The 13,997-nt window shown below is 34.2% G+C and overlaps 1 protein-coding gene across 1 annotated transcript in view; it reads right to left on the reverse strand.

Moving 5' to 3' along the window:
- Nucleotides 1-13,997, reverse strand: part of Ppp2r3c (protein phosphatase 2 regulatory subunit B''gamma) — a 40,825-nt gene that overhangs the window by 13,841 nt on the left and 12,987 nt on the right. Inside the window, exons 2-6 of the mRNA XM_027929641.2 lie at nucleotides 13,580-13,707; nucleotides 10,251-10,355; nucleotides 9,472-9,584; nucleotides 8,690-8,787; nucleotides 7,167-7,237 (exon numbers count right to left, since the gene is read on the reverse strand). Coding sequence (XP_027785442.1) covers nucleotides 7,167-7,237; nucleotides 8,690-8,787; nucleotides 9,472-9,584; nucleotides 10,251-10,355; nucleotides 13,580-13,707 — 515 coding nt within the window. The remainder of the gene's footprint in view (nucleotides 1-7,166; nucleotides 7,238-8,689; nucleotides 8,788-9,471; nucleotides 9,585-10,250; nucleotides 10,356-13,579; nucleotides 13,708-13,997) is intronic.

The raw sequence follows: 13,997 nt of genomic DNA on the forward strand, positions 1-13,997 counted from the left end.
AAAACTGTGCTACTTCACCATAAACCAGAAGCTAAGACTAGAAGCACAACCAGCTGTAACTCCTAGCCACAAAGCTTAGCAGTTAAGTGAGGAACACAAAGGCACTGGGATTAACAACCTCCAATTCTTGACCCAAGGGTTACAAAGCCAAAAACAAATATGAAGAATGAAAATCCACTGCAGCCAACAGTTTTGACCACCACCCTGGAAATAAGCCCTTTATTTCTCACCAGGATTTTTCTTTATTTTTTTTCCTCATTTCATCTTCATATTTCCATTTTTAAAATATTCTTTTTAAACTTTTAAATTATGTAAAAAAACTTTTAAAAAATATTTTAATTTTAATTTTTTTAGTTGTAGATGGACATAATACCTTTTTCGTTTTATTTATTTATTTTTATGTGGTGCTAAGGATCAAACTCAATGCCTCACAATGCTAGGCAAGTGCTCTACCACTGAGCTACAACCCCATCCCCAATTTTTAATTATTTAAAATTTTTTTCAAACATTTAATCATAAATGCATAAATAAAATGTACACAATTGACTTTTATTCAATCATAAAGAAAAATAAAATTATATCATTTGCAGGAAAACTGATGGACCTTGAGACCATTACGTTAAGCAAAATAAGCTAAACTCAGAAGGTCAAGGGTTGTAAATTTTCTTTCATATGTGGAAGCTAGAGAGGAAAAAGGAAAAGAAAGTTGGGTTGTCTCATGAAAATCAAAGTGAGATCAGTAGAAAAGAGGAAACAGATTTGGAGGTAGGAAGAAAGGAGGGAAGGGGGAAATGCCAAGGAGTAATACTGGTCAAATTATATTATTGTGTGAATATATAAATATGTAAGAACAAATTCCACTATTATGTACAACTGAATTGCACCAATAAAAAAGATGGAAAAAAATTTCATCATATTAATTTTTACATTTTTTTGTATTATTTATGATTTTTTATGAGTGTGTATGTGGGTGTGTGTGTGGGTGTGTATGTACTCACTATACACATAGGTTTAAAAAATGTATGTATAGTTATCTAATTTTACTTTCATGAAAATTGCTTCCTTCTGCATCTATTTATTATTTAGCCTTGATTTGTCTTAGCTCAGTGAGGTTCAATTATATGCAGGTTTGAGTTATTTTGATCTTACAATTAATGGTTTGTCCATACTTAACTTCTTGTCCATCAATTTTTCCTGATGCCATGTCCTCTTTCTTAATTACTTTCTGCAAATCTTTTATTCTTTCTTTTTTAAAGCCACCATCTGTACCTATTACCTGCCTCTAATGATCTCTTTTTAAAAATATTTCACTTTCTTTCACCTTCCTACTGTATTTTGTCTTAAACTGGAATCCCACTAAATAACAGAATTATATAGTTAATGTAATTCATACCTCATTCATATTGTTGTGATTATTAATATGGGGCACAACACAGTAGACAGGTGATGTTGAATACTTGATTTGGCCTACAATTTTGTATTGATGGCAGTAATGTTAAATGCTGACCCCAACCTTTCTTATATAGGTGGCAATTAGATATCAAAGTAGACACCAGATATTTATCTCAAAACTATACATCTATAACTGACATAAGTGCTAGTCCTGGCTCCTGGCTCCCTATTTCCTCTACAGGGGAGACACTTCAAGATCACAGAGTAGATATCCTGGTATTGAGAAACAGTTACAACTCAGCCAAGCAACAGTAAATCTCATTCCACATATGATCTAGCCCCACCGGATCCTAAACATTACTTCAGCTCATAGAATTGGGGAAAGAAAAACCCCAAATCAAAAACTAGGCCCCAGGGCTGGGGATGTGGCTCAAGCGGTAGCACGCTCGCCTGGCATGCGTGCGGCCGGGGTTCGATCCTCAGCACCACATACAAACAAAGATGTTGTGTCCGCCGAAAACTAAAAAATAAATATTAAAATTAAAAAAAAAAAAAAAAAAACCTAGGCCCCAAGGAAAAACAATCAGAGGAGAACTTTAGGTACTCCTTGACATCTACTCATATCAAAAACAGACAGAAATCCTAGAACAAAAAATAACTACACATGTACGGATACTTTTGTAAAAGAGGAAGGAGAATCCATGCAAGTCCAGGACCTCTGAAAACATGAGAAAACTGGCACACAAGTTATACTACAAAGCTATATTAGCAAAAACTGCATGGTAATGGCATCAAAATATACACAAAAACCAATGGACTAGAAGACACAAAGACAAACCCACATACTTTCAGTCATCTGATACTTGATAAATGTGCCAAAGGGGGCAAAAAAAAAAACAATGGAGAGAAGAACCCTTTTAACAAATAGTGCTGGGAAAACTAGATATTTACATGTAGAAGAATGAAATTATATCCCTGTCTTTCACCTGCAAAAAAATTCAAATCAAAATGGATCAAAGACTTGGGAATTAGACCAGAAACCTTGCAACTGCCAGAAGAAAACATATGGTCAATACTCCATTATATAGGTAAAGCACTGACTTCCTCAACACGACCCTAAAGCTTAAAAAGTAAAACCAAGAATCAGTAAGTTGTTGCCATCAAACTAAAAAGCTCCTGCAGAGCAAACAAAATGATTAAGAGAGTGAAAACAGAGCCTATGGAATGAAAAAAAAATCTTTGCCAGTTACTCCTCTGACAGAGGATTTATATCCAGAATATATACAGAACTCAAAAAAAAAAAAAAAAAAAAAACCCTCAATGCCAAAAAAACAAATAACCCAATCAATAAATAGGCTAAATAACTAAACAGACATTTCTTAAAAGAAGAAACACAAATGGCCAACAGATATGTGAAATGTTCTATATCTCTAGCAATCAGGGAAATGTATATAAAAACTACTCTAAGATTTCATTCTAGTCAGAATAGCAATTACCAAGAATATGAATAATAATAAATGCTAGGGCTGGGGTTATGGCTCAGTGATAGGGTGCTTGCATAGCACGGGTGAGGCATTGGGTTTAATCCTCAGCACAACATAAAATAAATAAATAAAAATAAAGGCATTGTGTCCACCTATAACTAATTTTTTTAAAATAATAAATGGTGGCAAGGATGTGAGGGAAAAGGTATACTCAAACACTGCTGGTGAGACTGCAAATTAGTATTAGTACAACCACTTTGGAAAGCAGTGTGGAAATTCCTCAAAAAACTAGGAATAGAAGGCTAGGGTTGTAGCTCAGTGGTAGAGCGCTTGCCTGGCACGTGTGAGGCCCTGGGTTCAATCCTCAACACCACATAAAAATAAATAAATAAAATAAAGGTATTGTGTTCACCTACAACCAAAAACAAACAAACAAACAAAAAACCCCAAAACCTAGAAATGGAACTACCATATGACTTAGCTATCCCACTCCATGGCATTTATCCAAAAGAACTAAAATCAGCATACTATAATGATACATCCATTATAATGTTTAGCCAAATTATGAAATCAACCCAGATGCCCATCAATAGATGATGGGCTTCCTTTTGTTCGTAGAAGAGGTCAAACTTTTCCTCAGCTATAAAAAAAGATTGAAATAATGGCATTTTCCAATAAATGGATGGAAATGGAGAACATTAGGCTAAGTGAAATATGTCAGACTCAGAAAATCAAAGAGAGCCAGCTCTCTCATATGTGAAAGCTAGAGCAAAATAAGGGAAAGAAGGTGGTGGGAGAGGGGATTAGATATCATAAAGACATAGGAAAGATCAGTGGAGAAAATGTAGGAGAATGAGAGGGAGGGAGGGAGGGAGGAAGAGAAAGGCAAAGAAATATGGGATGAATCTATATACATATATAAATGTACTAAAAGGAATTTCACTTTTGTGTATATGCAGAAAGTACCAATAAAAAGTAAATAAAAGGAAGATGAGTAGATGAGGGAGAAAAGGAGGCAAGAGATGGGGGGGAAAGGGGTGGGAGAAATAGATATTGAAATAAAATTCCTTATATGTATAAGTTTGTCCAAAAAATACTATTTATAATTACAATGCTATCATCAAAAAAGGAAGCATTTGCATTTTATTTTTTACATACTATTTATATCCTTTGTCCAGTTTTCTTCTTACCATTTCTTTTTAATTTCTAAGAGCTTTTTATATTTTATGGTAATTGGTCTTTGTGACTGAGTTTCAGATATCTTTCCCAGTTTTCTTTTAACTTTGTTTATGATGATCTTTGCCTTACATTTTTTGTTTAAGTTCACTGAATTTACTCTTTTGTAGTCTTCTTGGTTGTGCCATATTTAGGAAAACTTTCCCTGTTCCAATTTTACATCTTGAAAGCCTCTCATGGTTTTTAAAATTAAACAACTTTATTTTTGCTTTAACCATTTTAAGTATTGTCTTTCTGATCTGAGATATTTTATAATCTAAATTTATAAAATAAAAGGCATCTAAAACTTGATGTGTACAAAATAGGACTCTCTTCTCAGTTCTTATCCTGGTCCTTGACTGCTTCCCCCTTATTCTAACAGTTATTCAAAATAAAAACTGAAGACTCAACTTTGGTTCCCATCTTTCCTTTACCAATGTCCCTGTTCCTTACCTGCATGCAATATTTAATCTAGCTTTTTTTTTTTTTTTTATGCCGGGGGCGGGGGTGTTCAAAATATATCTTGGTTAATCTATTTATAGCTTTCTTGTAATTTTTTTTGTAGTTACAGATGGACAGAATGCCTTTGTTTTATTTATTTTTATGTGGTGCTAAGGATTGAACCTAGTGCCTCACATGCGCTAGGCAAGCACTCTACCACTGAGCTACAACCCTATTTATAGCTTTCTTTATAGCCACCTATCATCCTGATCAGCGACACTATCATGTCACTTGGACTACTGCAGTACATGAATCCCGCTTCCATTCCAGGCTCCTTACAAATCTCCACACAACATCCAGAGTGATCTTTAAAAATGTAAACCATGGGCTTCAGAGGTAGATCAGTAGTAGAGCACTTACCTAACACATGTTAGGTCATAGGTTCCATCTCCAGTACCACCAAAAAAGAATTTTTAAAAAATTATGGTAGAACTAAAAATGTAAGCCATGTTCTGACACACTCAGCTTTTAAAGTTCCAAGGGCTTCCCATTAACCTCAATATGAATCCAAACTTCATACCATGGCCTAAAATGCTTTGTATGTGGCCCTCGCCTACTTCTCTGACTTCATCTCCTGTTGTTCTAACTCTTGATCATATGTTTTAGCACCCTGGCTTCCTTTTGTTTGTAGAACAGGTCAGATTTAATTGTGTCTTGGGGACACAATACTTGCTATTCCTTCTGTGCTATATCTTCATTATGCTGACTTCTTTCTCATCCTCTATGGCTAAAACTTAATCACTATTTCAAAGAGGTACCCCTTCCATCCTATCTAAAATAAGTCTCCTGACCCTATCATACTCTTGCCTAGTACCCTAATTTATTTTCCCCATATGACTTGTCACTACTTATTTAATAAATGTAAATGAAAATTTGCATATAATACTCAAATTATAAATGTTAGTCTAGCAGTCACTGTCCTAAAATACAATGCCTGGTTTCAAAGTACCAAGGCTGGGAGAAAGACATTTTTCTTTGAGAGAAGTATTTCTTTTCACTGAGAGAGAGAAAAAAAAACTTCCCTTTTAAAAATAATAACTGTGGACATACAATGTTTTCTCTCTGGTCCTCATCTCTTTCAATTTTTATTTCCATCTATGGGAAGAGATAAGACATACAATAATAGGAGAGTACGTTTCGTAAACCAAATTAAGTGCTAAGGACAATTCTCAGAGCTAGGTAAGTACTCTAAAACCTGTCCTATGAATAAGTATCAACAAGTGACTATATTTTCCTTGCTACAGAGTGGTAGACAGAGGCAAGAGCCTTTGACTTTCAAGCTGATCTAAACTTTTTTTATTAGTTACACATGACAGTACAATGATCTTGACAATTCATACATATGAATCAAATGGGGTACAATTTCTCATTTTTCTGATGTATAGGTTGCAGAATCACATTGGTCATACAGTCACCTATATACATACAGCAATAATAATGTCTATTTTATTCTGCTGCCCTTGCTATCCCCTCTTCCCCTCCCCTCCCCTTGATCTAAACTTTAATAGACAAAACACACTGGAAAGGTTGTACAGTGCCAGTGTTTAGAATGAGCTAAAAGATTCTATCTACAGAAATCTGGGCTAAACAGACTTCAAGAAATTATTATACCAGTAATTCAGGAGGCTAAGACAGGAGGATTGCAAGTTCAGGGCCAGTTTCAAGATATTAATTATAAAAGGAACTATAACAAATGTAATGAGGAATTAATTTACATTTCTTTAAGTCATACATTCAAATATTATTTAATTAACCTAGCACATACTTATGCCCCATTCCCTTCACCTGTCCTCCCACAACACTAGAAAAAGACTCTATATTTTGGGGGAAAAAAACTTGAGCTGAAAACGTATATGTAGTTTAGATGCCCATACTTATAAAAAGTATAGCCATCTGTATCATGAGCTTATAATGCTTTTTTTTTTGATGTTTTTAGTATTTTTTTTCACTTGAACTTATAATTCTTTATTGATAACTTAGACCTAAATACATTAGTATCTAGTAAGGAATAAAGATTCCTTTCATAATTGACCTTATAGCCCTAAACCTGCAGGTGGGAATACAATCACATCTCTTATATTTCTTTAAAAATTCCTGGCCCAGTGCTGAGGTTGTAGTGCAGTGGTAGAGTACTTGCTAGCATGTGTGAGGCACTGGGTTTGATTCTCAACATCCCATAAGAATAAATAAAATAAAGGTCCATTGATGATTTAAAAAATAAATAAATCCCTGGCCCTTCTTAAAAGTCACATATTAATACCATTCAAGAGAGACAAAAAGTTTTCACTGTTTCTTCAATGATTTTTAAACCTGTTAAAACATCACATTCTTTGCATTTTCCCCTTTGGAAGGCCTTTTTTAAAAAAGCTTGAAGTACAAGAATCTAAAAAGGAATCTAAATGGTCAAAATGCATTTAAAACTTTATAGTAAACATATTGCTTATAAAATAGAAAAACACAAAAACTGAGAAACCAAATGTAGTAAGAATCACCTTAATCTCAATACTCAGTGATAACTACTGTTTAACATACTGGTGTGTCTATAATAGTGATTAAAAGCAAGTTAATACTTACAGATTCCCGAAGGTACCCTTGACCAGCAACATCATATAAACTGAGTCCTATTCTTGTTTGATGAAGCCAAACTGACAATAAAGAAAAAAATGCAATACAATTATTAACACCTATCCTTTAGTGTGTATATGTATGTGTGCGGAAGAAGAGGTGAAATGCTAGATTAGAGTTGGACACAGTGGCATAGCCTATAATCCCAGAGATGTGGGAGCCTGAGGCAGGAGGATCACAAATTCAAGGCTGGCCTCTGCAATTTAGTGAGACTCTGTCTCACAAAATGAAAAGGGCTGGTGATATAACTCAGTATTAGAAAGCCCCTGGGTTCAACCCCTAGTACCACACACACACACACAAAAAGCTCGCATGTGCTAGGCAAGCACTTTACCACTGAGCCACAACCCTATTTATAGTTTTCTTTATAGCCACCTATCATCCATAAAAAACCCATCTATTAACTCTAAAAACCTATTTCTTCTCATACACACTGAGTAATCATTAACCCTAAAATTGTTTCAAACAAAACAAACATACCATTGAATGGCAGATTTCAACACTTCTATCATGATCAAAGCCACAATAAAACTGACACCCTTGGGGTTGGGGTTGTGGCTCAGCATTTGAGCACTTGCCTTGCACTTGTGAGACCCTGGGTTTGATTCTCAGCACCACATAAAAATACATAAGTAAAATAAAGGTATTGTGTCCAACTACAACTAAAAAATAAATATTTAAAAAAAATAAAAATAAAACTGATACCCTTAAAGAAATCATTCTTTACCTATTAAAGTTGGTGTTCCACCAAATAGGGGTAGCTAACAGAATGTTACATCTTCAATGAAGCTGCTTTCATTCTACTGAGGTTGATTACAGCAGCCAAGAAAAAGATGGTACACAACAAGATTTCACAGATTATTATGGTATTTAATAGAAATCATAACAACTACAAGTTGTTTAATAGAGGCTCCTTGAAATTGATGCAACAATCAAGGATTTGAAACTATCCTTTAAAACAACTCAACTTATAGCATTTTTTAAAATATTTATTTTTTAGTTGTAGTTGGACACAATATCTTTATTTATTTATTTTTATGTGGTATTGGGGATCAAATCAAGGCCTTGCCCATGCTAGGTGAGAGCTCTGCTACTGAGCCACAACTCCAGCTCCAACTTGTAGCATAATAAAATTACTAGTAAACTAAAATTATTTCAAATCACCATACATTAAAATTCTTGGTTCACCTTTCAGTATTTCTAATCAGCTACTATCTTTAGGGTACATGAAATTTTATTTTTATAATAAGGAACCCAAATTTAAAGTATAAAATACCAACTTTAGGAAGCTCCCTAAGAATCATTATAATAATATGTAAATAATCATGTATTGTTAAAAAGACAAGAAATCCTGCTATTCAAATTCAAGTAAAAGAGTTGTTTCACATGAAGAAATACTATAGAAGCAGACTAGAAATCTGCTTGATTTCTAGATGGAAGGAATTCAATCAAGCACAAGGAAAATTGATTACCTTTTCGCATGACATAGTTAAAGAACTGCATGATGGAAATTCTTCCATAAGAATCTGTATGAAGGAGTTTAGCAAAGACTTTTGCAGTGAAAAATTGCCTAAGAAAAGAAAGAAAAGACTAGAATATTCTGCCAACATAATATAAAAATGATTTCTAAGTGAATTAGCAAACAGCATAAATTTATATATTTAAAATCAAAGTGAAAAAATTAAAAGCAATAAGTATAGAAAACATATAGTTCAAAAACTTAAAATATTAAGCCATTTATCATTGCATTCATTTTTTCTTTACATTCTCCTGTGTTAAGAATGAAGTCCTAATGCATTTAACAAAACCATGCTATGTGCATGTATAAATATGTCACAGTGAATTCCACCTTTATGTATATCTATAAAACATCAATTAAAAATAAATAAATTAATAAATAAAGATAGGTGAGTAGAGGAAGAGGAATAAGGGGAGGGAAAGACAAGAAATCAGGGAGCAAATTAAATTTCACACATGTATGATTCTGTCAGAATGAACCCAACTATTAAATAACTACAAATGCACTAATAAAAACATTTAAAAAATTGGTATTTGGCAGTTACACTAAAAAAAGACATCTTAAACTGTCAAACTATTTCTTTTAATCTTCATGCAATATACTTTTTCTTCATTATAAATTATTTTATTAAATTTCATTAATAGCTTAAATTGTCTTTAATGTCACATGACAGACTTAAATTTTCCTTAACAGTCAAGGCATTTAAAATGCTATGCCTCTGTTAATTATTCTTACTTGCATTTTGGTCCAGCCTTTTCACCAACCTTCAAAAAATTTTCATAATTGATCATTGCTTCCTCTCCAATCATGGGTGGTGTCTGGTGTTTGTCCAACAAAAACCATAAGTTCTTACCAAGAATTACAGAAATGAAAATGTTAGTTAAAATTTTTTCAAATGTAGTTAAATGCAACATTTCCATTGAAATGATAGTCTGATAGTAGAGATTTAATATTAAGACATAGAATAGCGGGGCTGGGGCTGGAGCTTAGCAGCAGAGTGCTTGTCTAGCATGAGTGAAACACTGGGTTAGATCCTTTGCACTGCAAAAAAATTAAGCAAATAAAATAAAGGCATGCTGTTTCTATGACTACAAAAAAATTTTTTTAAAGATATAAAATAGCTAACATTTATAGTGCCTACTAAGTCGTAAGTTTTTCAAATATAGTTTCTCCTTAATCCACTTAACTATGTATAATGTAGGTATTTATACCTACTTTACAGTTGAGAATTACATCACAGAGATGTTAAGTCCATTGCCTAAGGTCGCAGAGTAGGACTGGGATTTGAAGCTCTGCAATCTGACCTGACATTAGAATCATACAGGGACTTAAAAAGAAATAAACTTAACAACACTACCCTTAGAGGATAATGGCCCATGCAAGCTCAGCAGCTGATTCTTGTGGCCACCTTATACATTACCATTCTGCAGTACTAAGTCACTAGGCACCCTGAGATCCTACATGATTTAAGTAGATAACAAATAAGAAATGGTTAACTTCTAACTTGTTCTTACCTGTAATTCTTCATTATCTAAGAGTTCTCTGCTTTTCCTTTGGAGAAAAACAGCTCTGGATTCCTCTCTTAATTTCTGTAGTAAAACCTCATCTTCAGCTGGCAACTAAAAACACATTGTAAATTTCTACAGGTAAATTGTAAATTGAATCAAGTAAAATGTTACATGACTTCATGAGATAACTACATGGCACTTCCTCTGTTTGTTTTTTGATTCTTACCTTAATTTTGCTTAACATTCATTTAACAAAAAGAGATCCACAAACAATTTAGTGAACAGCAATGCTAGATCTCTGCCTTGAAAAAGCTATAGTCTAGTCCAAGTTTATTCTATATTCTTTTTTGGCAGATGGTAGGTACCAAGGATTGAATTCAGGGACACTCAACCACTGAGCCACATCCCTAGCCCTATTTTGTATTTTATTTAGAGACAGGGTCTCACTGAGTTGTTTAGTGTCTCCCAGTTGCTGAGACTGGTTTTGAATTTGCAATCCTCCTGGCTCAGCCTCCAGAGCTACTCGGATTACAGGCATGTGCCACAGTGCTACCTTATTTTATACTCTTAAAGCTCTTAAAGCATTGTGTTTCCGCTGGGCTTGGTGCTGCATGCTTGAAATCCCATCAGCTTGGGAGACTGAGTCAGGAGGATCATGAGTTCAAAGCCAGCCTTAGCAAAAGCGAGGTGCTAAGCAACTCAATGAGACCCTGTCTCTTAATAAAAAATATAAAAAGGGCTGGGGATGTGGCTCAGTGGTTGAGTGCCCCTGAGTTCAATCCCCAGTACCAAAAAAAAAAAAAAAAAAAAAGTATTGTGTTTCCATTGTGACCTCAGACTGATACTGAATTAAAGTAGGACTAGTTTAAGACTGACAGACATAGGAAAGCATGCCTGTTGAGACTGGATCACCTTCCTTCTTAGAGATGGTTAAGTCAGTGTCTATTATGTTGTCTTACAAGGCAGAGGGTTTGCCAAATGAGATAATTTCCATAAACAGAGCTTCAGAATACTCATTTCAACCTCAATTAAAACAATATGTTTTAAGGATTTCTTCTTCCTTTTCTACATTCTCCTTGCTCTATTAAATGTATCTCAGTAGCCCTTGGTACAAATTGGATGTTGTGGTTTTCATCTTTCATTTCCAAATCTCAAAGAGGCCATCCTTCTCATCAAAAGGGATGGATAAAAGAATAGAGAAAGAATTATTTGGAGGAGGAGGTGGAATTAGGGACAAGAGAGAGACACAGACAGTTAACCAGTTAATCAGACGAGGAGAAAAATGGTGACTGAAAATTATATATATTTTCTCTGAAGGATGAGGCCATGGAGAAGAAAAAGAAAGAAGAGAAAACTTTTCACAAATGTACAATTGCAGGCAGGAAACAGTAATGGATCTGGAAATGGTCCCAGAGAGGAGAGAGAAGATAGGAGAAAAAGAACTCCTTCGGAAACCAGAAGGGAGATGGGCTGGTAATGTAGCTTAGAGGTATACTGCTTGTCTAGTATGTGCAAGGCCCTGAGTTTGACCCCCAGCAAAGTAGAAATGAGAGAGAGAGAGAGAGAGAGAGAGAGAGAGAGAAAATATGAATAAAAGAAAAAAGGGGAGGAGTTGGGTACAGTGGCATATGCCTGTGATCCCAGGAGGTTGAGCCAGGAGGATTATAAATTCAAGGTTAGCCTCAATAACTCAGCAAGGCCCTCAGCAACTTAGTGAGACCTTGTCTTAAAATAAAAAGGACTGGAGGATGTAGCTCATTGGTAAAGTGCCCCTGGGTTCAGTCAAAGAAAAAAGGAGGGAAAACCAGGAGTGGTGACACATACTTATAATCCCAGCAACTCAGCAGGCTGTAGGAAGATCATAAGTTTCAGGCCGGCCTGGGCAACTTAGCAAGACCCTATCTCAGAATAAAAATTTTTTAAAGTGCAGGGGATGTAGTGGTAGAACACTTGCCAAGCACGCATGAGATCCTGTGTTAAATTCCCAGTCTATTTCTCTCTCTCTCTCTCTCTCTCTCTCTCTCTCTCTCTCACACACACACACACACACACACGAAAAGAAAAAAAAAAAAAAAAGAAAGAAAGAAAAGAAATGAAATGAAACCAGGAAAGGAAGACAAAATTTGATCTTGGAAGTGCAAAAAAATTTAGTCCTGAACTCAGGAATAAGGTCACAAAATTCCTACCCAAGGGGTATTCCTGGAGTAGTAAGATACTATTTGATAATCTAGTTTAAATGAGATAATAAGTACAGTCTTCTGCAGAAATTAGGCACTCAATAAATATCCATTCCCTTCCATCTCTTATAGGTTATCAAAACATTCACTTGTCTATTTGTCTGTTTAATAATAGAAAAAACAGTAAAAAGCATATATGATGTGATCTCATTTTTGTTAAAAAAGAACATGTATACACTCTCACAGAAATATGTAGAAGGATTCATGTAAAAACTGTATTTGTATTTGTTTTGGTATTTTGTATTTGTTTTGTTTTGAACCCAGGAATGCTCAACCACTGGGGGGCCACATCCCCAGCCCTTTTTCCTTTTTATTTTTTGAGACAAGGTCTTGCTGAATTGCTTAGGGCCACATTAAATGGCTAAATCGGGCCTCAAATTTGTAATCCTCCTGCCTCAGTCCCTGGAATTGTAGGCTTGTGCCACCATGCCAGGTGAAAAATACTTTTTTCTTAAAAGTTTTTTCCTGGAAGAAATGTTTCAATAACTCATATTAACACTTCAATCCCTAAGAATGCCAGTTAAACATAATGTTTAATATTATAATGAATAAATTTAGAAGACACCATGTTCAAGAGACATCCAGCTAAGATTCCAAAGTTAACTTTTCTATAGTGGTTACCTTTTACATACTACTAAATAGGTCTTATTCTTTTGGTAGATTTCACTTTTCAGTATAAATAGTTTTCTTAAGGCCTTACTGTTTTGTCTATGCCCCCTTCAAAGACTTCTTTACAGTTTTGGCACAAGGAAACATATAAGTGAATCACTTTTAAGTTTTCCAATCTCCATCTATTTTTCAGTTTAGCCTTGAGCAAATTTTTATATCTCATAACATAGTGTTGTATACTACAACATAAAAAATCCAATAGAATACTAACACTAATATGTATTATAAAAATGATAGAAAAGAACCATAGTTCAAAAAAAATGAGCAAAACCAACTTATTTTCATAATAGTAATAAGATCAACTAGAATGGAAGAATATACAAAATTTAAATTTAATCTTCTATTTTTTAAAATATAAAATTCTAATTCCATTTTTAAATTATATTTTATTTATAAACTTTAAGAGACATTTGATTAAACATCACTTACCCTATAATAAAACCGAGGAATGGTCTTATATAATTCATTTGTGTTTTTTCTACCTCCTTTCCATTCTGAGTAGTATTTGGTAAATAAATCCATTTCTTCATCTTTTAATTCTTGTTCACTTTTTTGATCTGATAACAAAAAGGATTAAGGGGAGAAAAGCTCTCTTAAAAATCAAGTAATATTTTTACTCAAGTCATTGTAGATACCATAGTCTAATCAAAATAGTTGCAGAATTTCATGTTAACTTTCTTGAAATACTAAAGATCACTATCTGTCACTAAAACAGCTTCTTCTACATCTTCATAGACACTGGAGCTAGGAGTAAATAAAACAACCTCTGACTTCATGAATTTTCAGCTTCATAATCATTGTTCCTCTCTCTTATGCAAAAAAACCTCTTTCTGAAGTCAAACATCAA

Source organism: Marmota flaviventris, chromosome 2 (assembly GCF_047511675.1).
Source record: "Marmota flaviventris isolate mMarFla1 chromosome 2, mMarFla1.hap1, whole genome shotgun sequence".
NCBI classification, from domain to species: Eukaryota; Metazoa; Chordata; class Mammalia; order Rodentia; family Sciuridae; genus Marmota; species Marmota flaviventris.